The sequence below is a fragment of the Trichomonascus vanleenenianus genome, assembly GCF_965637985.1.
Source record: "Trichomonascus vanleenenianus strain CLIB 3782 genome assembly, contig: TRVA0_044S, whole genome shotgun sequence".
Taxonomy (NCBI): Eukaryota; Fungi; Ascomycota; class Dipodascomycetes; order Dipodascales; family Trichomonascaceae; genus Blastobotrys; species Blastobotrys vanleenenianus.
In genome coordinates this window covers 14,727-38,166 of record NW_027481843.1, presented here as the reverse complement: position 1 = coordinate 38,166, position 23,440 = coordinate 14,727, and the positions used below count along the sequence as shown (strand labels likewise).

Here is a 23,440-nt window from a genome sequence, read left to right as displayed (position 1 = left end):
TTCGACACTTTCGACCAACACCTTTGACCCACCGACCTTCAAGATGCCTTTGGTTGTTACTGAGAAGAACTCTTTCCAGCACATTCTGCGTCTCTTGTCTACCAACATCGACGGTAGGATCAAGATCGTCTATGCTCTGACCCAGATTCGAGGTGTCGGCCCACGATACGCCAACCTTGTCTGCAAGAAGGCCGATGTCGATTTGGCCAAGCGAGCCGGTGAATTGACCGTCGAAGAGCTCGAGCGAATCGTCACCATCATTCAGAACCCAACCCAGTACAAGATCCCAGCCTGGTTCTTGAACCGACAGCGAGACTGGACCGACGGCAAGGACTACCACCTGCTCATGAACGGTCTTGACAACAAGATCCGAGAAGATTTGGAGCGAATGAAGCGATCCCGAGCCCACCGAGGTCTCCGACACTTCTGGATGCTCAAGGTCCGAGGTAAGCGAAGCTCTGCCCGACGAGGCAAGGCCATGGGTGTCATCCGAAAGCGAGGCAACTAAATGTCTTGTTCCTAATTTAAAAAAATACGAACTCCTGTATGATTGTTTTGACCGTTTGCATTCAATTGTAGTTGTTGAATAGCGGGGGGTGTGTGAGTTTTGAGGGGCTGGCCCTTCGTTCTTCCTTCCCGCCGCCAACTTTGACTTTTCACCATTTAACATTTACACATCTTTTAGCCATTTTGAAGACATTAATTCACGATCTATGGTTGGGATATCATCTTATACGGTAGTCTGATCAAGATCTGGTGGACTTAACCTCCCAATATTTCTCCGTTCATTCTTATTCAAATAGATATAGCATGTCGGATCAAGGCACGTCCCAGGAAGGGGAACGGGAGCAAGAGACGCGAGAGTGGCAGAACCAGGCAGCTCCGCGTAAGACGCTGTATGAAGCTCTGCAGGAAAATAAAGAAAAGCGGAAAGAGGAGCACGATCAGAAGTTTGCGCAGAGGAACACTTATCACAGGCTTGATTCGCGGGAGGTAGAGCACTTGGAAAATCTCAGAAAGAAAGAGCAGAGGCGCGAAGAGGAGTTAAAATTCGAGTTGGCAAAAGGATTGGAGAAGATGAAGAAGAAGACGAGTGATTCGGCCGAGAGTAAGAAGGTTAGTTACATTCCTGTGAAGCTAAAGAAGTCCAAGAGCTCAAAAGGAGTCCAAAAGCCCACCCAGAAAGCGAAACCCGCGAAATCAAAATCTCCGACTCCAACTTCGGGCTTACCACTAATTGATTACGATGAAGATGAAGATGATTGATTACGAATATTTATAATTTGATGATTAATAATGATAATGATGATTGATGGATAATTGGAAGGTGATTGATAGTAAGTTACCGGTACCAAGTGATTAATGATTGATATCCGATGAAGTGATTAGTAATTGGGTCATTATAAGTTATTAATGACTGGACCATTGAGAAGTAAGTGATTATGATCCATAGTGGATGGTGTGATTCATGATTGATAGCTGTTGGTGTAATTAATGACGGAGTGATTCGTGATTGAAAATTGATGGAGGGGGTGATTGATGATCCAATCAGTACAAGTAATACTCTAAATGATTAGTGGTCAATCACTAATAGTGATGAAACAACTAACGTGTTAATGGAGTAAGTGAATGATCAATGATTGGCGGATGAAAAAGGGTAATGATTAATGGTTCAATCACTAATAAAGTAAGCGATTGAAATGGAGTTAGTGATTGGCAGATGAAAATGGGTAACGACTAATGGTTCAATCACTAATAAAGTAGGCGATTGAAATGGACCAAGTGATTGGGAGATGAAAATGGGTAATGGCTCAATCACTAATAAAGTAAGCGATTGAAATGGAGTAAGTGATTGGCAGATGAAAATGGGTAATAACTAATGATTCAATCACTAATAAAATAAGCGGAAATGGAGTAAGTGATTGACAGTTGAAAATGGATAACAATTTATTGTTAAGAGTTGAATCTATGGTCGTAAAGGTCATTAATGCATCAGTTGAATAGGCACAACGATATACCAGAATAATCATATGTAGATAAAGGCTTAGGCACCATAAACCTTCTTGGGGTATGGGTAAGATGGGCCAACCTGCTGCAGAGAAAGAGCAGCAAGCCACTGGCCCATGTCAACACAGGTCAACAGCTCCTTGCCCTGCACAAGACCGCCCACGAAACCACCAGCAAACGCATCGCCAGCACCGTTAGAGTCGACAATGGTGTTGCCTGGAATTGGGTGCACCGGGACTCGCTGGGTGGTAGTAGTGCCCTTCTCAACATCACCAATGACAACAATGGTCTCATCAGTGCCCTGAGTGAAAACAACAGTTCGGTTTCGGCCAGTGTTCTTCTTTGGAAGCAGAGCAATGGCCTTGGCAATGCCCTCAATATCGGAAGTGTCGAGACCGTGGGACTCAGCATAGGCAGCAGCCTCGGACTCGTTGCCGATCAAGAAGTCCCAGTACTGCGAAGAGGAATCCAGAGCATCCTTGAACACAGTTGGAATGAATGGAGCTGACAGGTTGACACAGAATGGCTTGTTGGTCGACGCAGCGTGCTCACCAAGAGTGTTGATGGCCTCTGGGCACACAGTGAAGTGGTAACCACCAACATAGTACACCTTGGCCTCCTCTACAAGCTTCCAGTTCTCGGCAGCCTTGAGGTGCTCCACCTTGTAGTGGTTGGCAGCACCCAAATCGGTGACGAGCGATCGGTGGTTGCCAGTAATAAGAGCAGCACACTTACCGGTTGGGATGGTCTCCTGGACCATGTAGTTGGAGAAGACACCGGCCTTGGTGTTGGCCTCTCGCAGCTGGGCAGCGAACTTGTCGTTACCGACAGAGCCAAAGTAGACGACAGAGTTGTCTGGCAGGATGTACTGGGCACCTCGAGCCGTGTTCTGAGCAGCTCCACCGGCCAAAATGTGCACGTTCTCCTTAGCAACGACCTCGTCGAAGATAGGCATGTGCTTTGGGTCTACGAGAATAGCATCATCCGCCTTGAGGTCGTACGTCGCGAGGTACTCAGCCTCCACGTCGGCCTGCAAGTCCAGCAGTGGGTTACCCAGACACAGCAAATCAAATGGCATTTTCCAAGTCTTTCTTGTTCTGTTTTGTTGAGGAATGCCTAAAACTTAGGTTTTTATGGTCGTGGAATCTTAATGCGGCTTCCGGTTTGTTGGATTTTTCACAATTTTTCACTCCGAAACCGCCCCCTCCTCCCCCCTGTTTTCCCGACATTGCGTGTGTTGTACCCCGACATGGGAAGCCGCCGGGGCGACATTTGGGCCTCCCCCACCAAGGACCCGTCATCGCCTTGCGATCCTCACGTGTCCCACCCCCAACAAAGTTCGGACATATATCAGGCAGCCAGGCTCGGCTAGATAGTCCAGAATCTTTGAATCTTGAATCCCCAGCGTACCATGGTGTTCTACGATCCATTCAGCGGCCACCAGCTGCCGTGGTTCGCGGAGGAGATCTCGTCTCTGTCGCTCAGCATGGGCTTCCAGGCGCTACCATCCCACGCCCATGAGATTGTCGCATCCTTCCTGTTTTACCAGGCGGTCTTCATGCTGTCGCGCGTGCTGTCGCCCGTGTTCTGCAGCTCGTACAGCCAACTCAATGGCCGCACAAAGGTCAATTTCGACATCCACGTGGTGTCGATGGTCCAGTGCCTGCTCATCCTAGCACTTTGCGTCCCATTGTTCGGGGATGAGATGCTCTCGGCCGACAGGGTGAACGGATACACTCCATACACCGGGTTCGTGGTCGCCATGGCCGCAGGCTACTTCGTGTGGGACTCCCTGGTCTGCGCCTACTACTACAAGCTGTTCGGCCCAGGCTTCCTCGTACACGGCCTTGCATCGCTGTTTGTCTTCATCCAGGGCATGCGTCCCTACATCATGTACTATACCCCGATCTTCCTGCTGTTTGAGGCCTCTACCCCCTTCGTCAACATCCATTGGTTCGCGTCGCACCTGCCCAAGGGCACGATTCCTGATTGGCTTTACGTGCTCAATGGCGTGCTGCTCATTGTGACCTTCTTCTTCGTGCGCGTCCTGTGGGGGTTCTACCACGCCTACTTCGTTGCATGCGACATCCTCTCTCTCAGGGCCCGTCAGAGCCATCCACTGTGGCTTCCCATTGCCACGCTCACCGCTAACATCTCGCTTGACACGCTCAACCTGTTTTGGTTATACAAGATGGTCTCGCTCGTTGTGCGTCGGTTCTCGGACTCCAAGACCAAGAAGGAACAGTAGACTATATACAACACTAATACAACTAACCTATATTGTTCAATTGATCTTGGTTAGCCTCGAATTGGGCTCCACGGAGCCCCCCAGGGGGGTTTGGGCAGTACACTACGGGAGCACGTAATTGACTTGGGGGCCAGCCCCCAAACCCCCGTAGCTCCGCTTCGCGGAGGTCAATCGATCGCTTGTTACAGTGTTGCGAAAACTCCCAACGCCCTGTAACATGCATCCGCGTAACAAATGTGTAACAAATCAGTCGTTACAGCAAATACCTCCGCGTAGCGGAGCCACAGGGGGGTTTGGGGGGACTGGTCCCCCCAAGTACTACTGGAAAGTGTATTAGAATAATCACCAATTACACCTATAATTAATAAATACTAAAAATGAAGTTTAGTAACCGATTCTCTTGAAAAAGTCAAGGATGTATCCCGCAATCTCCTCGGTGTTGCTCTCAACAGCCATGTGTCCAGCGTCGAGAATATGAACCTCAACATCTTTGGCGTCCTTCTTGAACCCCTCGGCGCCAGGAGGGGCGAAGATCGGGTCGTGCTTGCCCCATGTAGCGAGAATTGGCACCTGAGACTTGCGGAAGAACTTGTGGAACTCAGGATAGAGCTTGACATTGTTCTCGTAGTCCTTGAACAAGTCGATTTGAATCTCGTCATTGCCTGGCCGCTGAAGGAGCGTATAGTCCAACCAGTACGATTCTGGGGCTACCGTAGAGGGGTCTTTCGTACCTTCGTCATACTGCCACTTGGTGGCATCGAAAGTGAGCAGCGCAGACTTGAGCTTGTTCCGCTCGGCAGCACTGTTATCGCCAGCCCAAAACTCTCGAACAGGATCCCAGAACGCGCTTAGGCCTTCTTCGTAGGCATTGCCGTTCTGAGACACGATAGCCTTGACTGCGGAGGGCCTCTGGAGTGCAAGTCGCAGTCCGGTAGGTGCACCGTAGTCAAAGATGTACACAGCAAACTCCTTAATTGAAAGTTCATCGAGGAAGTCCGCCACAGTCGCCGTAAGATTGGCAAATGTGTACTGGAAGTTGAGCGACTCTGGTACTTCAGTGAACCCAAATCCTGGAAGATCGGGTGCAATGACTCGGTAAGACTTGGCCAAAAGAGGGATCAGGTTTCGATACTGGTGCGACGACGTAGGGAATCCGTGAAGCAAAAGTACGACCGGTGCATTCTTTGGACCGTTCTCCCGGTAGAACACCTTGATCTGGCTCTTAGGAAGAGTGACCTGCTTGATCTGAGTAGACATTGTGGATTTCAATTACCGTTTATTAAACAAACTTATCTTGATGGTATTCTACAGCTGGCCATCTGTCTCTTTATATAGACTTGGAGGCCCTCATTATAGCTTTTACTAATCATCCACCGAACTGTTGTCGCTGCCTTGTCTTTGCTCCAGTACTACCGGTAGTACGGGGTAGTACACCGGCTTACGAGAGCCACCGGTCTTTTTTGTCCGATGCGGGGTCGGGGGTTTAGTCAGAGTCCGATCGTCTAACTTTAATCTGTGCGGCTGAATAATTGGAGTTGATCTCGCGTAAAATGAACCGTTGGACCGTAACTGTTGGTGGATCATCAACCTTTGTAATGATCTTGATTTGTAAATACTCCGATGGATAGAATTATTACAAATCAGACTCAATTGTTGGTCATGAATGAAATATATAACAAGGGCAAACCCCACTTGGGGAATAACCATCGAATCAATCTAATCAATCTAAACAATTCTAATCAATCTAATCAATCCTAACAAATCTATCGCACATATCAATTCGAATATTCCAAGATGAAGGCTATTATCATTGAGAAGTTTGGCGGCCCTGAGGTGCTTACCATCAAGGAAATCCCAAAGCCGGAGCCTGAGAAGGGCAAGGTCGTGATTAAGGTCAAGGCATTCGGCATTAACCACGCCGAAACTTACATGCGTAAGGGAGAGTGGGCCGAATCAATGCCCGTAAGTGGTATTGAGTGTGTCGGCATTGTTGATTCCTGCCCTGGCGGCGAATTCAAGGTCGGCGAGCCCGTAGCAGCGTTTATGGGCGGACTGGGCCGAACTGTCAACGGAAGTTACGCTGAATACACCCGAGCGAGTGTCTCCAACGTTCTTCCCCTTGGAGAGCAGGCCTCGAAATTGACCTGGGCCCAGCTGGCCGCTATCCCCGAGTCCTATGCCACAGCCTGGGCATGCCTGAACTGGAATCTCGAGCTCAAGGCTGGACAAAAGCTACTTGTCCGAGGTGGTACCTCCGCCCTTGGTCTGGCCGCAATCAATCTGGCTGTTCAGGCTGGTGCCCATGTGACGGCCACCACTAGGAGCGCTGATCGAACTGAGCTCCTGAAGTCTCACGGCGTTGAGAATGTGGTAATTGAGGACCTCAAGCTTTCTCAAAAGATCATTAAGAGCGTCGATGATAAGTTCGACGCAGTTTTGGAGCTTATTGGCAACAGCACTATAGTTAACTCCATTAGGCTTGTTCATCGAGGTGGGCGACTGTGTCTAGCAGGCTTCCTAGGCGGTCTGGCACCTGTTCAGGATTTCAACCCTCTTGCTGAAATGGCAAGCGGCGTTCACTTTAGTTTCTTCGGTAGCTTTGTGTTTGGCGAGCCAGAGTTCCCTGTTTCTGAAGTGAAGTTGAAGGATGTAGTTAGAATGATCAGTGAGAAGAAGTTTAACGCTGATCCGTCGCGAGTATTTAAGTTTGATGAGATCCAGGAAGCCCATCGTGTTATGGAGGCGAGCCAGGCAAAGGGCAAGCTGGTTGTTGTTGTTGATGATAGTCAGTAATTCATTCTTTTTACCATAGTTATTCTAAATAGTTTCAATTGGTTCAATATATTTAAGTTTTGTGGCATTCTTTTAAATTTGATGTTTAATGTTCCCTAGAGGTAACGATTCTGCTAAACAATATGCGAAAGCGCCCAGCATAAAACACCGGTACCATTGCTGTAGATAATGACTACAAGTACTATAGTTCTATTCCATAGCTTAAAGAATTCAATAGGCTACAATTACTGATGGTACAATTTCGGATAGTGAATAAAAGTTTTGGTAAAATGCAGTTGTTATTTGGAATATATATAACACAAATAAAAAATTCAGACATCATGCAAGATTACCGGTAACCTGTGCAAAAGCAGGCAAGCAGATCACCTTCTAACCTTGAAATACCACCAACAGGCCAATGCAGCAAAGGCAGATGCACGCATGCAAAGAGCAATGGCAATACCACGTCTAAGATACTTGAAGTAGCCATCAAACAGCTTGGCTACCAAGTCCATATTACCCGAAGAGTAGCCACCCTCACGCAACTGCTTAACGGCCTTTCTGTTCCGCGACACGTGCCGGTATGAAATAATATAAATGATAAGACGAATGTCCCATGCCTTCAATGTCGGGACAAAGTAGTCGTCAATCTCGCTGCCCGGCGAGATCAACTCAAAGAAATCAGTGAGATAGCCAAGCGTAAGCCCCCATACCTTAAATGGAGGTAGCAATGGTGTTACAGGACCGCTGGATTTCTCAGCAGGGAGTTCCAGCTCTACTGGATGCATGTCAACCGATCTGAACACCATATCACCAACATTTAGCTTGACAAGCGTATTGAACCAGCGAGGGATAAACCAATGATTAGCGAGACCCAGCCGTTCGCCTACATTAATATACTGGAACCCTTTGCTCTGTGGATCAAGCAATTTGGAGACAGGGTGCCAGAAAGCTGCAGCAACCTCCGTCGGCTGTAGCTGCAATACTAGCTCAGGTTCTGTCATGACGAAGACAAATGGACACAGAGTCATAATCACACGAGATCCCCAGGATACCTTGAGTAAGTGCTGGTCAAGTGGACCGACGTAGATAGCGTCCCGGGTAAGATCAAGCCCGACCTCTTCACTGGCCTCCCGGACGGCAGCTGCTACGTCCGAAACGTCCTCTGGATCACGTCTTCCTCCGGGTAACGCGATGTGGGCAGACCAACGGTCCCTATCGCTTGCAGCGCGCTTAATGAAGAGCAGTTCAGCGCTGTCATCGACGTGTTCAGCCGCAGCAAGCTCGGCTATGAGCTCGGCAACGTTCTTTGCTGCCAGTTTGCGGCCCCGGAATCGCACAATAATGGCCACAGAACTCCGCCGGGGCGCTTCAGGGTGCTCCACAAGCACTTCTTCCCGCTTAGCTACTTCTGCTAGCGCTTGAACCACGGTCATGGTCGTTTTCAATGACTGATCTGTCGTCGGTCTCCGCGGGGTTCGGCAAGGGTAGGTGATATTACGCGGGGGTTACGTAATATTTCATTGGAAATTCGGACCGCCGAGGAAGCGGCGCAACTGCGACTCGAAACCCGAACCATGCAGAAGGCACTCCTTCTGCTGACATTGGCACGACCACGCTTACAAAGACCATTGATGACCCTGTCAAGCGAGCCATTCGACAGAAACAACCGGCCATTGCTGGTCGGAGAGGAGAAGCCTGAGCCGCCGTTCCCGTTCCGCGTAGATTCGACCATTATCTCCGGGTTCGGGCGGGGGTCGAGTGATCTGGGCATCCCTACCGCCAACGTGCCTCACGATGCGTTTGACTGCCTCCAGGATTTTGAGACAGGCATCTACTATGGCTGGGCGCAGGTCCGGGCGAACGACGAGGAGCAAAAGGCCGAGTCTGGTGGCCGAGAGGTTGACTATTCGTTTGGCAAGAACCTTGGGCACGGCGACTGTGGGGTGTTCCCCATGGTTATGAGCGTAGGATGGAACCCGTTCTACCATAACAAGGAGAAGAGCGCCGAGATCCACATTATCCGCGACTTTAAGAAGCAGTTTTATGGGGCTAGAATGAAGCTGATTGTGCTGGGGTACATCCGGCCAGAGCTGGACTATATCTCCAAGGAGGCACTCATTGACGACATTAACATGGACATCAAAGTTGCGGTCAATTGTCTGGAGCGAGATGGGTACAAGGCGTACAAGACGGATGAATTCTTTGCATAGATTACACAGGCTACTAATATAGATGATGCTGTTTATACTTTTTTACTGGGTTGTTGTTGTTTATATACTATTTCTTTGAAATAAAGGGATTGTACACTCCAATTGGTTTTATTGTGCAGAGTGTGTACTGCAGTTTGGCTATGCGATTAACTTCCAGCGCAATTGAACCTTTGACTGAGGAATAATTGGTCATATTTAATTGCTAATGCAAAAGTATGCTACAGAGGAATAGTTATCAAGCTCTAATGGTTATATCTTTTACAAAAATACCATGGGTTAACTCTCTTAGTCAAGTATATATCCAATAAACTAGCCATCATTTACCGCTAGCGGTACAGTCAAATGGCGCTATTGCATTTAATGATACAATTGACGCATCAAGTGATTATCAATCCTCGGATACATATATAGCTTCGCACCTTTAATGAGATATAGCTAGCTGATCTCGCTCGTTTACAATCGCCAGCTGCATGTTACAGTGGCTCTTCGGGCAGCCGGTCGGACGACCGAGAATGATCATCAAGCCTAGGTGACCAGTATCGATTACTCCCCCCGTAGGTACACGCATAGTCCAAATAAGAATAAATGAAGATTCTCATTTGTGGAGGCGGTTGTGCTGGTCCGGCATTGGCCTACTGGCTTGCAGGAAACCACGATGTAACCATTGTCGAACGCTTCCCCGCCCTTAGAGCCTCTGGAGCCCAGATAGACCTCCGCGCCCAGGGAATACAAGTAGTCAAGCGAATGGGTCTCCTCGAAGTCATCCGCAGCAAGCTTGTTGACGAAGCTGGAGTGTCGTTTGTGGACTCTCAGGGCCGCGTAGTGGGCACCATCATGGCCAACACGTCGGGCAAAGGCGCCCAAACGCTAACCTCTGAATTCGAGATTATGCGTGGCGACCTTGTGCGCATACTTTACAATGCCACCAAGGACAACGTGAAGTATATCTTTGGTAAGACCGTAGAGCGGTTTGAACAGGATGATACACAGGTGACCGCTTACTTCTCGGATGGAGAAAGCGACACTTTTGACCTGTTGGTGGGCGCTGATGGCCAGGGATCACGAATCCGAAGCGCAATTCAGCCTCCAGATGCCCCAAGTCCCTATCGGAGCCTGGGGGTGCATATGGCGCACTGGATCATCCCTCGAGAAGACGATGATGATAACATCCGAAGGTCCTATATCAGTCCCGGGGGACGGATGATTATGCGCAGAACACATAACTCGACAGAGACTCAAGTCTTGTTTTTCCTCATTGACGACTCTCCAGAGTTATTGAGCCTCGCGAGATCGTCGATAGAACACCAGAAACAATTTTACACGCAAAGGTTCCGTGACGCAGGGTGGCAGACACCCCGGTTCCTCGAAGGGCTTAAAACTACAGAGAGTTTCTACTGCCAGGAAGTCGCCCAGGTTCGCACAGACACGTGGTACAGGAATCGCGTAGTACTCCTCGGGGATGCCGCCTACTGCCCATCTCCATTCACCGGTATGGGCACCACGGCAAGTTTTGTAGGCGCATACGTCTTGGCCGGGGAGATTAATCGATGCTCTGGGGATATTCCATTGGCATTAGCGAACTACGACAAGAGAATGCGGCCATTTGTCAACGAGATTCAAAAGATAAACACGTCTCTCCTACGATGGGTTGTTCCTCAAACTCAATGGGGAATCTCTTTGCTCCACTTCATAACAAAAATAATCTGCTACTTTCACTTACCTGAGCTCATTGCGCGGTTTTCAAGTGAGGAGAAAGCTGGCTGGAAGCTCCCTGAATATCCTCAGCCAGGGTCTGAGTAGCCACCATTGCGTGTAAGATGATTAATAACGGAGCATATATTGATTATTTATTGTTCTTAACTGCGTCATTTTCAAAGTCCTTGCCAGTCTTCTCACGCAACAGGCCATAAACCGACGCAACATCCAGATTACCCTTAGTCTCCAACACCTCCTTCAAGTTTTTTTGCATTTCTCGCAAAACTGCGACAGGGACATTGGACTTCTCAGCGAGGCTGATGCCATGTGTCACGTCCTTAATGGCGTTCTCAACGCTGAACGCAGGAGCCTGTCCATTCGCAGGTACATATGCCCCATCACGGGCCTTGTCAAAGTAGAAACCTACCGTGTAGCCAATTCCTGCAGCCCAGTCAGACAGTGAAGCTAAGCTGATACCCAAGCTCTCGCCCAAATTCTGAGTCTCGGCAATAAGCTCAATCATGCCCATAATGAAAGAATTGCCGGTAATCTTCATTGACAGTGCATTAGAGTGGCTCTCACCGAACCTCATAATCTTCTTGCCCATAGCATTGGCATATGGAGTAATTCTGTCGACCTGGCCGGCTTTACCGGCCTCAAGGAACACGAGGCCGGCAGCCTTTGCGATTGGCTGGGCGCCGAAAACTGGAGAAGTGATGTAGTCTGCTCCAGCTTGCTCAACCAATTCGGCCATTGCGTTAGCAGTGTTTGGATGGATGGTCGAGCAATTCACCACAAGCTTGCCAGAGATGCCAGAATCAATTAGTTGTTTAACCACCGTTTCGACCGCCTTATCGTTGGATAGCATAAGGAAGATGATGGTACATTTCCGCGAAAGCTCTGCAATAGTAGTCGGCTTCCCTCCAATTTCCTGGATTGGTTTGCCTTTTTCAATCGTTCGATTATAATACAAAAGGCTTGGAAGTTTTTTGGAACTAAGGTAAGTCTGGAGATTGAGAGCCATTTCGAGGCCCATTGTCCCGAGGCCAGCAAATCCAATCTGGTCAACCGCTTGCATGGTTAATTGTTGAGGAATGAAGCGTTATCCACGCTATGTTATATATGCTTAGGGATGGGATCCACCCACGGTATCCATTACAAACCCTAATATTGTAAATCAGAGACAATGAATCTTATTTCTTGAGCTCATTCTCTTTGAACGGTGTTGCGATCATCAGCTAATTAGAGAGACTCAAATAAAACGTATTACATCTACTTGTAAAGTTGAATAAAGCTGAGGAAACATGTACGTGCTATTATCAATTGAATAAATTTTTACAATGCAAAATAAATATACTTTATCTCCACGATGCTTACCTATTTAATCGCGGAAGACCTTTGCATGCGACACCAGTTTTCTTCCACTCTTCACCGAGAAGACGTAGCCGAGCAGCAGACGGGTACTTTCTATCCTTTACGCTGTCCGTCCACGCATCCCATGCAAGATCGAGCAGCTTTTCTCCCTGCTTGCCAAATGCCTGGAGGAACCGTGTGGCACTGATATCCCACCACGCGGCCACGGCAGAGAAATCAGAGCTGTGGATGTACTGTGGATCCTTATTAAGCTGGCGGGCCAGGAACTTCCAGGCATGGGAAATTGGATATGGATGCGTTCGATTGGAGGCCTCAGTGAACTTGGAATGCGTGATGACAGCCCACACAGAGACCATACCGCCAATTCGCTCGGAATATTGGCCCTCGTCTTCCCACTTATCGTCACGACGCTTCCACCCCATGAGCGTGTACTGCTCCTCCGTCTTGAGAGGATTAGTGTAGCCAATGAGATGCGGGCACTTCTTGATGAACCGGGCGATGAGGAGCTCTGTAAATCCCTCTAGCCGCACCATTGCCTGGACAGTAAGAATGCCCAGCGGCTGGGCTGCATCGGTCTTAACGGCGACTTCGGCCTCGGCCTGCTGGACCACGCTTTTGGCCAGGAAATTGAGGAGCCACCTGTACGCTAGCTCGTTTTGAGCCTTGGCTTCATTGATAACTGCCTCAATTTCGTCCACAAGTGTTAATATTTTTTCCATAGAATTGGTCAGCTGGCCGAGCTTGGGTTTGATCTGGCGTTTGGCGTTGAAGGTGTACTTTCGCAGGTCAGGATTCTGCTTCACGGGTTCGTTAATATCGGCCTTAATAGATGCAATCAGCTCCCTATTCTTCAGGAACTCTTTTTCAATTTCCTCGTGGCTTGAGAATCCGGAGCCTTTCGCCTGGCGCTCTGCTTCTTCCTTGAGCTTCTGCTCCACCTCCTCCTTCTTGCGTTTGGCTTCTGCTTCCTTGCTCTTTCGCTCTTCCTCTTTTCTCGCTTCCTCGATTCGCTTCTCTTCTTCAATTCGCTTCTTTTGCTCTTCAGCCCGCTTCTTTTCCTCCTCAATTCTTTTCCTCTCTTCCTCCTCCTTTCTTCTGCGTTCCTCTTCCTCTTTCCTTCTGCGCTCCTCTTCTTCTCTTCGCCTTCTCTCCTCTTCCTCTCTCTTCTTTCGTTCCTCCTCTTCCTTTTCCTTTTGGATCAGCATAGCCAACCACTTGCGCTCTTCAATCATTTCCTGGACCAAGGAACGCCGTTTCGAGGTGATGCTGTCGATATTCTGTCTCAGCTGGCGCATCTGATCCTCACTAGACACTTTATGGTGGTTGATCTGCTCCGTAACGTACTCATTATCACGTTTCAGCTGGTCCTGGTACTTTCTAAAGTTCCCCACGGACCATTTGTGGATCATGCTCTGCAATTGCTCAATCTCGTCCTCGTTCGTCTGAACATTAGCCCGTTGTGGACTGGCCGTAAAGCGGCTTCGCGACTTGGCTTTATCCTCCAAATCGGCCAGTGCCGACTGTCGCCGGACGCTTCTATCTCGAGCAGTCTCCTTAACTGGAGTGAGGATCTGGAACCCATCATCCTCCTCGAAATCGTCTTCTTCCTCTGGCTCATCGCGGTCGTCTCCCGTCTCAGAATCGCTTTCCGACCACAAAGAGTCGTACTCAGAGTCGTCCTCATGCCCCAGGTGCCCCGATGGACCACTCCTGTGGACTGTGAACTGCATTTCTCAACCACAAAAAAAAAGGCGCCTCTTCAGGCCTGTCGTCGCGATCTAATCGCCTTTTTCAAGTGTTATGCTTTGGTGATCTGATCAAGAGAGGGTTGGGTTCGGGGTGGATAGAAAAATTGCCGTTTTGGGACATTCAATTTTTCACTCCTCAGAAACCCTTCGAACTCCTCTCCGACGCTTAGGAGATCTAACCCGGTTGACGAAGCGATCATTAGACCGATGATATTCAAACGAGGCTTCCACGTTTCGGCGCAGGTTTCGGGCAAGGTTGGTGTGTCGATCGTCCAGCCAGCCCACCATACGGTCAAGTACCGAAACGCCCAGGTGTCCCAGAGATACCGAAAGCTGCTGACCCCTAAGTCCTCGGCCGAGTCTACCGGATTCCGGCCTCTGGCGGTCGCTCCAGACCGTGTACGGGACCACCACTACAATACTGTCCAGCAGGACCTGCTGTTGATCAATTATAGACACAATGAGACGGACAAGCCGGGTGTCAAGCAGCGACCATGGGATGGTTCGTCTCCATTCCACATCAACCGACCGCTGAGGCCTCCACGAGGTCGGGCCAAGGCTTCCAAGGACATTAAGGTGCGTGATTGGACCAATGTTCCAGAGATCACGGCGATTACGCTGAATCTGTTTGCTACCAAGGCCAAGGAGTCTGCGGACGTTAATATCCCGGCCAAGCTGCAGCTTCAGCAGATCACAGGCATGAAGCCCAAGACCATTTACACTCGTACTAACGTGCCGACCTGGGGCATCCGACCGGGCATGCCAATTGGATGCAAGATCACTCTCAAGGGCCGACCAATGACGCAGTTTTTGTCTACTCTGACGGAGATTGTGCTGCCACGGTCCAAGACGTGGAAGGGCATTTCGAACCATGCGGGTGATGGTACTGGCAATATTAACTTTGGCATTTCTGCGGAGGACGCTCGACTGTTCCCGGAGTTGGAGGGTAACCTGGAGCTGTGGCCGCAGACGTTTGGCTTCGACGTTATCGTTCACACGACTGCTCAGGTCGACCCAGAAGCGCGAACGCTGCTGAGCGCGTACGGCTTTTTGTTCCAGAACGATAAGGAAAAGTACCCTGCGCGGTGGTAATTTTTTGTACATATTGTATTGTAAATATATCTATTCTCACAAGATTTGTCCGCAGCGTTACCAGAAGTTTTATCGTCTACCATGAGATGAGTATCTGAAGGTATCGGAGGAGGGCATGGTCAAGTATAGACTCACTTTGGTGCTGTCGTTACGACAAATGTTTTGTTATATAACCCCGGGAACTACTTATGTTATGAATTTATGATGGAATTGGCTTAAGCCCTCCAATGCAACGTAATCCGGTGCCGGTAATACCTGCTACATATACATATCTAGTGCTCGTCAAGTTATGGGCTGTCAAAAATCATAAATTCAATGTCTCTAATACATAAACATAAATAATCAGTTAGTATCTCTAGGTTTCGTCAACTAGTGGCGGAGCTGTGCAACGTCAATCTCATAAAGGAGCGCACGACGCCCCTGGCGGAAATAGTGCCGGTAGTAGCCGTCGTTAAGCACAGCCACTTCCTTCAACTTGCAATGGGCCATACTGAACGGGCCATCGGCAATCAAATGCACCTTTTCCAGGCTCGGCGTGAGCCTGGCAAACATTTTGATGACCTGAACCTCGCTGGTGTAAAACCCCGCGCTGACATAGAGAGTGAGCGACTTGAGGCCCTTGCAGGCCTCTGCAAGCCGCATGAGTGGATCAATCTCGTAGCGCATCTTTTCAGAACCATCTGTTGGGTGCATCAGAGTAATTGCCTCGAGCGATGGGCCACAATTCTCAGCCAATTCATACACGGCGTGCGAACTCGAGCAATTATAAACTACACTTCGCAGCTGCTTGTTGGTCGTGAAGAGTTCGACATCGTGGCTATCTGAAACGTCGACGGTACCCAGGTACTGAATCCGGGCCAGGCTGTGGAACTCCATGTGTCTAAGGTTGTCCGAATCAGTTCCGTTGCGACAGTCCACATAGAGAGTGCGAATACCGCCACAAGACAACTTTGGCACTTCATTCACGGACCGTCCCCTGGACACTGCGGTAACCAGTCTCAACGACGAAAGTGACCGAGGAATCCACTCAATGGCTTCGCTTTCCTCATTTTGGGTTGGGGGCTGAACGACTTCAACTCGGCTCAGGGTTAGCCGGGCCAGCTTTGGAGCTTTGGATAGCACGCCCTTAAGAGTCTCAGCATCGACATAAAGCCTGCCTGTCTTCATGGTAATGGTGAGACTCGTCAGGCTTCCAGCAATAGATCCAATGCTCTCAACAACGTTCTTAGAGGCCCGCAGATCACTCTCCGAGCCCGCTTCCCCAGTAAACTGCGGAATCAAATCGTCCACGGCAAAATTGAGCGATGTCAAAGACTCGACACAGGACGAATCGTCCACCGAGAATTGGCTTATAGACGGCTCTCCCGCGGCTATTCTAGTCGCCCAAATATATTTTTCAACCTGTGAGAACTTCTGGAGTAAATTCTGCGTCGTTTGTGGCAACTGGCCCCTTTGCCGCGTAAAAGTCGAGCATATCCGCAGCAATTGCAGCGATGGTAAATCCTGCGGGTCCAATTGCCCAAAATACTGGCTGTACTGCCTCTCCAGCTCCCTGGCTGTCTTCTGCGTGGCCCCCGAAACAGGTAGCCGCACATCTATGCTTTCTACGATATTCACAGTCTTGATTGCATCCAGCACATCCCTAAGCAGGCCTTGCTTGTAGGCCGCGAAAAAGGCCCGGATCCGTGGGGCTCGGATCACCATCCAAGGCCGGCTACGGTTGTGGAAATCTACGACCCGCTTGTGGTAGCTGATCCAGCTCTCATCGCGGATTATGGGTGATGAGTTGAGGTTCGTCAGGTTGAGCTCTACATTAGCCCATAGCCGCTTAGCGGCCACGCTTCTCAAGAACCGGCTAGTCGCCTGCAGGGCCAATAGGTCCCTTACCGGCAACTCCGCTACAATTTCGTCGAGAATCTCGTTAGGCAGATTACGCAGGGTCCCCAACGACATTTTTCTACAAAATTTATCGAACAAAAATGGTGAGCTCTACGGAGACAGGTACCAGTCCTTTTGTACCCGGGGATTCGTTCATACAAAGGCTATGGCTGGGTCTCTCTCTCTTAAGGTTTCACCCATCCACCCCAGATTATTTGCTGCGATAACGAACCTTATGCATGACGCCTTATCGGCCATGTGAGTAGTGCTTGCGCGCGCGCAGACGTTAGTGCCGCATTTGTTGCGGCGCTGTGCGGCGTGTCGATCATTCCACGCGGGCCATGCAGCTGCGGCCAACATGTGGTCTATTGAGCCTCGTGGGCCATGATAGCTCGTGCGGATTGGTAATTCGATAGGTTAGGTTATAAAAAGCAAGAGTTGTTCTATTTTAGGATTGTTGCTAACTACAGCAAGAGCCCTCCCGTGCTGTTGGTAATGATGCATTCAACCGCTTTCTTCCAATTCCGCGGAACTCTATCAAGTTGTATCAAAGTCAACTAACGGCTTAAAACAGATATGTAGTTAAAAATGGGACAGCGATATGTGAGTGTCAAATGTCAGCACCGTTAAATGGTCGTTACAAAACTCCCAACTTGTAACGTCTGCTGCAACATGTAACAAACTTGTGCCAAGTGACTGTTGCAAGGCGTAACAAGAATCCTACAGGCACCTGTTGTTACAACCAAGGCTCGCACATTCAATCGTGGTATCGCAGGGCAGTTAGGTAGATAATTAGTGAATACAGTAACCGTGAGAAGGACTGCGGTAATCCTCCGTATGGTACCTGCAGTAGAAACTCGCTGGATAGCTTTTGATGAGCATCTAGCATAGCTTATGTAGTAGGAAATACCCAGTCCCCCCAATCCCTCCGCGAAGCGGAGCTACGGGGGTTTGGGGACTAGCCCCCAATTCAATTGAAGCAAGAGTGTTCATAGCTATAGTAGGAAATACCGGGTAGTTCAAGTGGGTTAATACAATAAAGGAGGAAACAGATTCATTACACAAGTAGGATAAAAAAGGATTACTGATTTTTGCGTTGGAGCTCGGCGACACGGTCGCCGAGAGAAAGGGCGAGGCCCTGGCCCTTGGATCTAATTCGCACATGGCCCGTAATCTTGCCGGATGAGTCGCGCTCAATGCTGAGGTTGGCCAGAGCATCCTCGCCAAACGAGGAGCGCGCGTGAAGGTTGGCCGACAGGAACTGGCACTCATCCTCGTATGGCTCGTCGCCCTTGACGAGATTGGTCCCTTCGGGCAGCGCACCAGCAGTAAGGCACGCCATGTTGGTGTTCTTGAGTAGGTACACTAGGAACCCATGCAGGCTTGGCCAATGGACCGAGATGTTAACTTTGTTCTCCCACTCAAACTCGGACCACATGACGCGGAACTCAGACTCGGAGCAGCTGCCGGGCTTGATGTAATCCATAATGTCAATGTGCAAGTCGCTTAGGATGACAATGTTCGAGTCGGACCCCGAGTGGCCCTCGTAGACGATGTTGCCAAAGATGACTCCGGCGTCGGCCGACGAGACCTTGATGGTCGTCTGCACGCTGTGGAAAGACTGGGGGCCCACATTCTGCGTCGTGGGTCGCTCCACGACCTTGAGATCGCCCAGGGTGGCAAACTCTACGCTCAGGTTCTGCAGCGTCTCGTTGGTCTGGTTAAACAGCAAAACATCGAGAACAACGTCAAACTGGTGCACAATGACATAGGCCTCGGCGTAGACCGGGTCTGAAAAGCCAGTCAGCTGGACAATTCGGTTGAGCCGCGAGGCCGTAGCAGATTTGGACTCGTCGCCGCCGGCCTGCGAGGCGTTCTTGAGATCCTGCTCGAGCTCATCGGTGGCGCTAGCCGAGTCGATCTTAGATAGCTGTCGGAACTGGACGGCGGAATCGACCTGGGTCGCATGCTTGACTCGCTCGTCGGCGGTAGCCTCGGCCTGTTTCTTCTGCTTCTCCACCACCAAGTGCTTGAACGCATTGTGCGAGTCCTCTAGGAACGCCTTCTCGACTTCAGCGTCTCCCTCGATGAGCACCCGGATGCATGTCATGATTCGGTCTACCGTGTCCTCATCAATCTTTGTCGATACGATCTCCGATTCGCCTACGCGCAGGATGGAGGTCATAATGAGGAGCGCCTCAGCCCGGTTAGAGTTCTTCTGTGCAGTGTCTGAGCTGACCGAGTTGAGCCGCAGCACGAGCTTGGTCAGGGTATTAGCAAGGACAGCGCCGAGGTAATAGGAGCCGCTCAGGATGAGCTTTCGCAGAGGCGGACGGTCATCCTTAAGTTTCTCCAAAGCCTTAGGGTCAGCCGCGGCAGTAAGCGCGTTCTCAGAGGCGTAGGTACCGTCGGCGAGGATCCTTGGCGCGCTCTTCTTCTTTGGCTGCTGCTCTTCTTCCAGCTCTTCTTCTCCATCTTCGCCATTGAGGGCCCTCCTCTCGGAGGCTACGATTGGCATCTGGCCAATGGACTTACGAATATGTTTCCAGGCCTCCTGGATATCCTGCTCGTCGAGGCAATACTCGCCAAGAATCCACAGGGCGCCGCGGTAAACAGATGTGCTCTGAACTCCTTTCAGGGACCCAATAAGCCGCTGGAGGACAGAGGTCCGCAGGTCTGGGTACAGCTCTACGACTTCCTTGACAAAAAGGATGACTTCGACAGCAGACTCGCTGTTGAAGTCGTTGAGGAAGTCCAGCAGAAGATCCACCACGCTGGCAGCCACCTCATCAAACTTAACAGCGCACGTGTGGATCGCCTGGATCAGCAGCTGGCGGTATTCCGAGTTCTTATCGTAATCCTGGTGCACCGTCTTGGCCAGCTCGTTCTTAAACAGCTTAACAACGTCCTCTACGTTCTTAGACCCCACCATGTGCAGAGCAATCCCGAGGGCCTTCTTCCTCACATCAAGGTCTGGCGATGAGAGAATGTATAGCACGTCCATAGTAAGGTCGTTGAGCACTCCTGGGTTCTTGATTCTCAGCTGGTCTACGCGGTCAAGCACAATGAGCTTGACATTGTTATCGCTTTCCTTCGTAGCAATTTCAATGAACTTGCCAGCAGCCGCCTGGACCGCCGAAGGAGAATTAGTAAGGCTAGTCAGAGCGTTGGCCGCTTCGTAGACTACAGTGTTGGACGATGCTTCCAAAACGTCAAAGATGATACGAAGATAGTCTGGCTTGAGCTCTGGCGCGTGGACAGCGTCCTTTCGCATGAACTCAATGAAAGCCAGCTGTAGCAGCTCGTCCATTCGAGCAATGTCTGCAAAGTTCTTTTGGAGGTAAGCAAATGCCTCGTCCCGGTCTAGAGCCGACAACGCGACAAACGCGTTCCGCTTGCACGTAGAGTCGGTCTCTGCCTCGAGGAACTGGGCAATCAGCTCGGACGCGTGGGGCATGAGGTGTTCATTGTGCTGAGCGATGCTGAGGACGGCAAAAACGGCGTTCTTCCGCACGTAGGCGTGCCGGTGCTCGAGACACGCTTGGAGAGACGAAATGAGCGACTCCAGCAGCTCCGGCTCGCGGATCTTGCACAGGAACCGCAGCGTAGCGCCTCGGATATACTCATTAGGGTGCTGGAGGTCATTCAGCAGACTGTTGCACACCAGAATCATCTCCTGCTTGAGAGACCCATCGGGCTTGTACTTGGGGCAGATCTCCCAGTAGAAGAGCAGCAGCTTCTTCAATTCCTTGTTACGCGACGGCATGACAAACCGGATGATGTGCATAAGCAATTGGGGCAGTGGGTCGCCGTTAAGCATGGCAATGAGGATCTTTCGCATCGTGTCAATCTTGACATCGTCCTTGGACTTTTCCAGCAAGGTCTGAAACGTTTGCACCGACGGCTTATCCGCCGTGTTTGGCTATACATTAAATTAGTCTCCTCTCATTGATTTCCATTGGTTAGTCTTACCTCGTAAACGAGCGTGTAGGACATCGCGTCACTCATCGTTCAATGGCCAAATGACGGTCTAATTGTGGGTTGGAGGGGGGCCAATTAGTCGTGAGTTGTCCATTTGGCGTTTCCCAATTGAACTTAATTATTAATCTTGCCCAGTTAAGCTTGCATTAATTAAGCGTTAATTTATGCAGATTTATCCTGCTCCAATCTGTGATTAATTAATGTTAATTATCAAATTATTAAATTTCACGAAATTTAATCAGCCGCTTTGGAGTTCATCAGCTAAGATTACAAAATAGAGATGACGAATAGCAGTAAGATCACGTTTGTCACGGGCAACAAGAACAAGCTGCGGGAGGTCAACGAGATCCTCGGGGCTCGGCTGACCAACCAGGCGCTCGACTTGGATGAGCTGCAGGGCTCCATCGACGAGGTTTCTATGCATAAAGCCAAAACCGCCGCTGAGATTGTACGTACCCCCCTCATTGGTAGAGTTGACATGTTAATTAACGAATAGATTGGTGGTCCTGTGCTTGTTGAGGACACGGCTTTGGAGTTTGAAGCTCTCGGTGGCATGCCAGGTCCTTACATGTAAGTTCCCCCCACAACTCTATGTCAAATGTAGACCTAACCATTGAATAGCAAATGGTTTATGGAGAAGATTGGATGCCAGGGATTGTATGACATGCTTTATAAATTCGAGAACAAGAATGCTCGAGCCGTGTGCACTTTCGCCTACTGTGCCGGTCCAGGCCAGCCAGTGCAGCTGTTTCAGGGCACCAACGAGGGCACCATTGTAGAGCCACGGGGTGAGGGCATATTTGGATGGAATCCGATCTTCCAGCCCAACGGTTTCACGCAGACCTATGCCGAAATGGACGGTGCTGTCAAGAACTCCATCAGTCACCGGTCGCGGGCCCTAGCCAAGCTGGCCGCTTTCCTCGACGATCTCGACTCTTCGCCATCCCCACAGTAATCTCGCCATAGACTTTCATTGCCTAACCATCCTCATTAAATATAGAGTAAAACACCGCTTCAGGCAATTGTATTCGTTAACATCATCATACTTTTATTCTGGACATCTTCGCTTATTATTCAAGGGTAACAATAATCGATTCCTTTTCATTGTTGATAGTAAACCACTTGTTAATGGCTACTAAAAGCAATAAGATAGCTTTTCTTATTGCACCATTGTGCACTGGTAATACTTTGTTGGTAACAATTCGTTCCCATGTGGCATTGTCAATAGTAGTGGTTCCCCTTTCATTCACTGATGGTGACAAGAATCACTGAGAAGCTTTTCTTTGCGGTCCAAGTAATGTACCCTGGTAATTGTAACAATCCACTGATTGCTGATTCAGTAGCACTCCCGGTAATATCTTTTTTTTTTCACTTCGCTTCCGTTATCATAATTGCTCTTAATAACAATTTGGACGAGAATTTTTGGGACAGATTCAATATCCAGTAGTTGGTCTTTCCGATTCAATAAATGATCAACGGAGCAATGCTTTGGAAATAAAGATTAATACCGCGGACGCTTTCGAATAGAGGCATTTTTCTCCTTCATCTCGGCATACGCCTGGCGGATCTGGACGTACCCCTTGTGCATTTTGCCAATAAAATGATCCGCCAACCGCCGGTCGTTATCAATTCGACTCAAATACGCCCCACACTCCTCACACACCTGCAGCTTCTGATGACCTGAAAATCCACTCACCTCAGAAAGCATGCGCATCTCCTTCTCTTTCGCTTCCTTCTGCTGTCGCAGCGGAGCCAGCTTACTATTCTCGTATAATGCACGCGATACCTCCCCCTGCTCTCCCAGCAGCTCAATCTCCTCAAGAGAAAGGTTTATGGCACTACAGATCTCGTCAATTGCAGCGGTGATCTCGTTCATCTTGGCGATATCCTCGGGAGTCTTCTCAAGTCGCTTGTTGGCGGCATCGATTCGCCGATTACACTCCATAACATACCGCTCCAGCTCTTTTTCATGCTCCAGATTGAACTCTGGGAACTCTTTCCCTCGGTTCTTCTGAGCAACGTACTCCATTTTGTGTTTCTCTAGATGCAGTCTTGGGCACGGCCCGAGATCCTGCTTTGTATTGGTGAACAGATCATGGACACAGAAGTCCACCAGAAAACTCTTGCATATGCGTGGATCGTAGAGATTGATCTCTTGCTTCCTTAGTCCAGCCTTTGGATCGAGAGCATCTGCTCCCATAAGCTGCTCCAACAGCTTCCGTTGCTCTGTAGCCATTTTCTACTACTCTCTTATTTTTTTCTGGCTGTCTGTTAACGGTTAACTCGAAATTCACCTTTTAAAAAAATGTCACTTCACTTACGCGATCTAGCGTAATCGTCAACGAATTCCCGGTATCGAATATTTTCGATGGTGGTGGTGATGAATCTCCGTTCCCAAGCTTCGAGTCTCATCACCATCCTGCATATCCCCC

At 49.5% G+C, this 23,440-nt stretch overlaps 16 protein-coding genes across 16 annotated transcripts; 8 read left to right on the top strand and 8 right to left on the bottom strand.

Annotated features, from left to right (window-relative positions):
• Positions 1 to 43: 43 nt before the first annotated feature.
• RPS18B (small ribosomal subunit protein uS13B) lies at positions 44 to 508 on the top strand (the record flags this gene model as incomplete). The annotated part of the gene is made up of 1 exon (XM_076686798.1): positions 44 to 508. One exon carries the CDS (start codon positions 44 to 46, stop codon positions 506 to 508), a length of 465 nt encoding a protein of 154 aa, XP_076538956.1.
• A 302-nt stretch (positions 509 to 810) lies between these two features.
• On the top strand, positions 811 to 1,266 carry TRVA0_044S00606 (uncharacterized protein; the record flags this gene model as incomplete). The annotated part of the gene is made up of 1 exon (XM_076686797.1): positions 811 to 1,266. One exon carries the CDS (start codon positions 811 to 813, stop codon positions 1,264 to 1,266), a length of 456 nt encoding a protein of 151 aa, XP_076538955.1.
• Positions 1,267 to 2,044: 778 nt separating this feature from the next.
• Positions 2,045 to 3,085, bottom strand: ADO1 (adenosine kinase; the record flags this gene model as incomplete). Its single annotated transcript, XM_076686796.1, has 1 exon — positions 2,045 to 3,085. One exon carries the CDS (start codon positions 3,083 to 3,085, stop codon positions 2,045 to 2,047), a length of 1,041 nt encoding a protein of 346 aa, XP_076538954.1.
• Positions 3,086 to 3,418: 333 nt separating this feature from the next.
• On the top strand, positions 3,419 to 4,255 carry TRVA0_044S00562 (TLC domain-containing protein; the record flags this gene model as incomplete). The annotated part of the gene is made up of 1 exon (XM_076686795.1): positions 3,419 to 4,255. The coding sequence occupies one exon, from the start codon at positions 3,419 to 3,421 to the stop codon at positions 4,253 to 4,255; it is 837 nt and encodes a 278-aa protein (XP_076538953.1).
• A 384-nt stretch (positions 4,256 to 4,639) lies between these two features.
• TRVA0_044S00540 (epoxide hydrolase) lies at positions 4,640 to 5,512 on the bottom strand (the record flags this gene model as incomplete). Its single annotated transcript, XM_076686794.1, has 1 exon — positions 4,640 to 5,512. One exon carries the CDS (start codon positions 5,510 to 5,512, stop codon positions 4,640 to 4,642), a length of 873 nt encoding a protein of 290 aa, XP_076538952.1.
• Positions 5,513 to 6,049: 537 nt separating this feature from the next.
• On the top strand, positions 6,050 to 7,048 carry TRVA0_044S00518 (uncharacterized protein; the record flags this gene model as incomplete). The annotated part of the gene is made up of 1 exon (XM_076686793.1): positions 6,050 to 7,048. The coding sequence occupies one exon, from the start codon at positions 6,050 to 6,052 to the stop codon at positions 7,046 to 7,048; it is 999 nt and encodes a 332-aa protein (XP_076538951.1).
• A 362-nt stretch (positions 7,049 to 7,410) lies between these two features.
• TRVA0_044S00496 (NUDIX hydrolase) lies at positions 7,411 to 8,463 on the bottom strand (the record flags this gene model as incomplete). The annotated part of the gene is made up of 1 exon (XM_076686792.1): positions 7,411 to 8,463. The coding sequence occupies one exon, from the start codon at positions 8,461 to 8,463 to the stop codon at positions 7,411 to 7,413; it is 1,053 nt and encodes a 350-aa protein (XP_076538950.1).
• A 198-nt stretch (positions 8,464 to 8,661) lies between these two features.
• FMN1 (riboflavin kinase) lies at positions 8,662 to 9,240 on the top strand (the record flags this gene model as incomplete). The annotated part of the gene is made up of 1 exon (XM_076686791.1): positions 8,662 to 9,240. One exon carries the CDS (start codon positions 8,662 to 8,664, stop codon positions 9,238 to 9,240), a length of 579 nt encoding a protein of 192 aa, XP_076538949.1.
• A 585-nt stretch (positions 9,241 to 9,825) lies between these two features.
• On the top strand, positions 9,826 to 11,040 carry TRVA0_044S00452 (uncharacterized protein; the record flags this gene model as incomplete). Its single annotated transcript, XM_076686790.1, has 1 exon — positions 9,826 to 11,040. The coding sequence occupies one exon, from the start codon at positions 9,826 to 9,828 to the stop codon at positions 11,038 to 11,040; it is 1,215 nt and encodes a 404-aa protein (XP_076538948.1).
• Positions 11,041 to 11,083: 43 nt separating this feature from the next.
• On the bottom strand, positions 11,084 to 12,013 carry TRVA0_044S00430 (NAD(P)-dependent oxidoreductase; the record flags this gene model as incomplete). Its single annotated transcript, XM_076686789.1, has 1 exon — positions 11,084 to 12,013. One exon carries the CDS (start codon positions 12,011 to 12,013, stop codon positions 11,084 to 11,086), a length of 930 nt encoding a protein of 309 aa, XP_076538947.1.
• Positions 12,014 to 12,308: 295 nt separating this feature from the next.
• Positions 12,309 to 14,039, bottom strand: GLE1 (mRNA export factor Gle1p; the record flags this gene model as incomplete). Its single annotated transcript, XM_076686788.1, has 1 exon — positions 12,309 to 14,039. One exon carries the CDS (start codon positions 14,037 to 14,039, stop codon positions 12,309 to 12,311), a length of 1,731 nt encoding a protein of 576 aa, XP_076538946.1.
• A 225-nt stretch (positions 14,040 to 14,264) lies between these two features.
• Positions 14,265 to 15,149, top strand: MRPL7 (mitochondrial 54S ribosomal protein uL5m MRPL7; the record flags this gene model as incomplete). Its single annotated transcript, XM_076686787.1, has 1 exon — positions 14,265 to 15,149. The coding sequence occupies one exon, from the start codon at positions 14,265 to 14,267 to the stop codon at positions 15,147 to 15,149; it is 885 nt and encodes a 294-aa protein (XP_076538945.1).
• Positions 15,150 to 15,518: 369 nt separating this feature from the next.
• On the bottom strand, positions 15,519 to 17,102 carry TRVA0_044S00364 (uncharacterized protein; the record flags this gene model as incomplete). The annotated part of the gene is made up of 1 exon (XM_076686786.1): positions 15,519 to 17,102. One exon carries the CDS (start codon positions 17,100 to 17,102, stop codon positions 15,519 to 15,521), a length of 1,584 nt encoding a protein of 527 aa, XP_076538944.1.
• A 1,006-nt stretch (positions 17,103 to 18,108) lies between these two features.
• SEC26 (coatomer subunit beta) lies at positions 18,109 to 21,035 on the bottom strand (the record flags this gene model as incomplete). The annotated part of the gene is made up of 2 exons (XM_076686785.1): positions 18,109 to 20,949; positions 21,000 to 21,035. 2 exons carry the CDS (start codon positions 21,033 to 21,035, stop codon positions 18,109 to 18,111), a joined length of 2,877 nt encoding a protein of 958 aa, XP_076538943.1.
• A 253-nt stretch (positions 21,036 to 21,288) lies between these two features.
• HAM1 (nucleoside triphosphate pyrophosphohydrolase HAM1) lies at positions 21,289 to 21,963 on the top strand (the record flags this gene model as incomplete). Its single annotated transcript, XM_076686784.1, has 3 exons — positions 21,289 to 21,456; positions 21,505 to 21,578; positions 21,630 to 21,963. The coding sequence occupies 3 exons, from the start codon at positions 21,289 to 21,291 to the stop codon at positions 21,961 to 21,963; spliced, it is 576 nt and encodes a 191-aa protein (XP_076538942.1).
• A 546-nt stretch (positions 21,964 to 22,509) lies between these two features.
• LUC7 (Luc7p) lies at positions 22,510 to 23,356 on the bottom strand (the record flags this gene model as incomplete). The annotated part of the gene is made up of 2 exons (XM_076686783.1): positions 23,326 to 23,356; positions 22,510 to 23,276 (listed from the first exon to the last, which is right to left on the bottom strand). The coding sequence occupies exon 2, from the start codon at positions 23,242 to 23,244 to the stop codon at positions 22,510 to 22,512; it is 735 nt and encodes a 244-aa protein (XP_076538941.1). The 5' UTR covers positions 23,245 to 23,276; positions 23,326 to 23,356.
• Between the last annotated feature and the right edge of the window lie 84 nt (positions 23,357 to 23,440).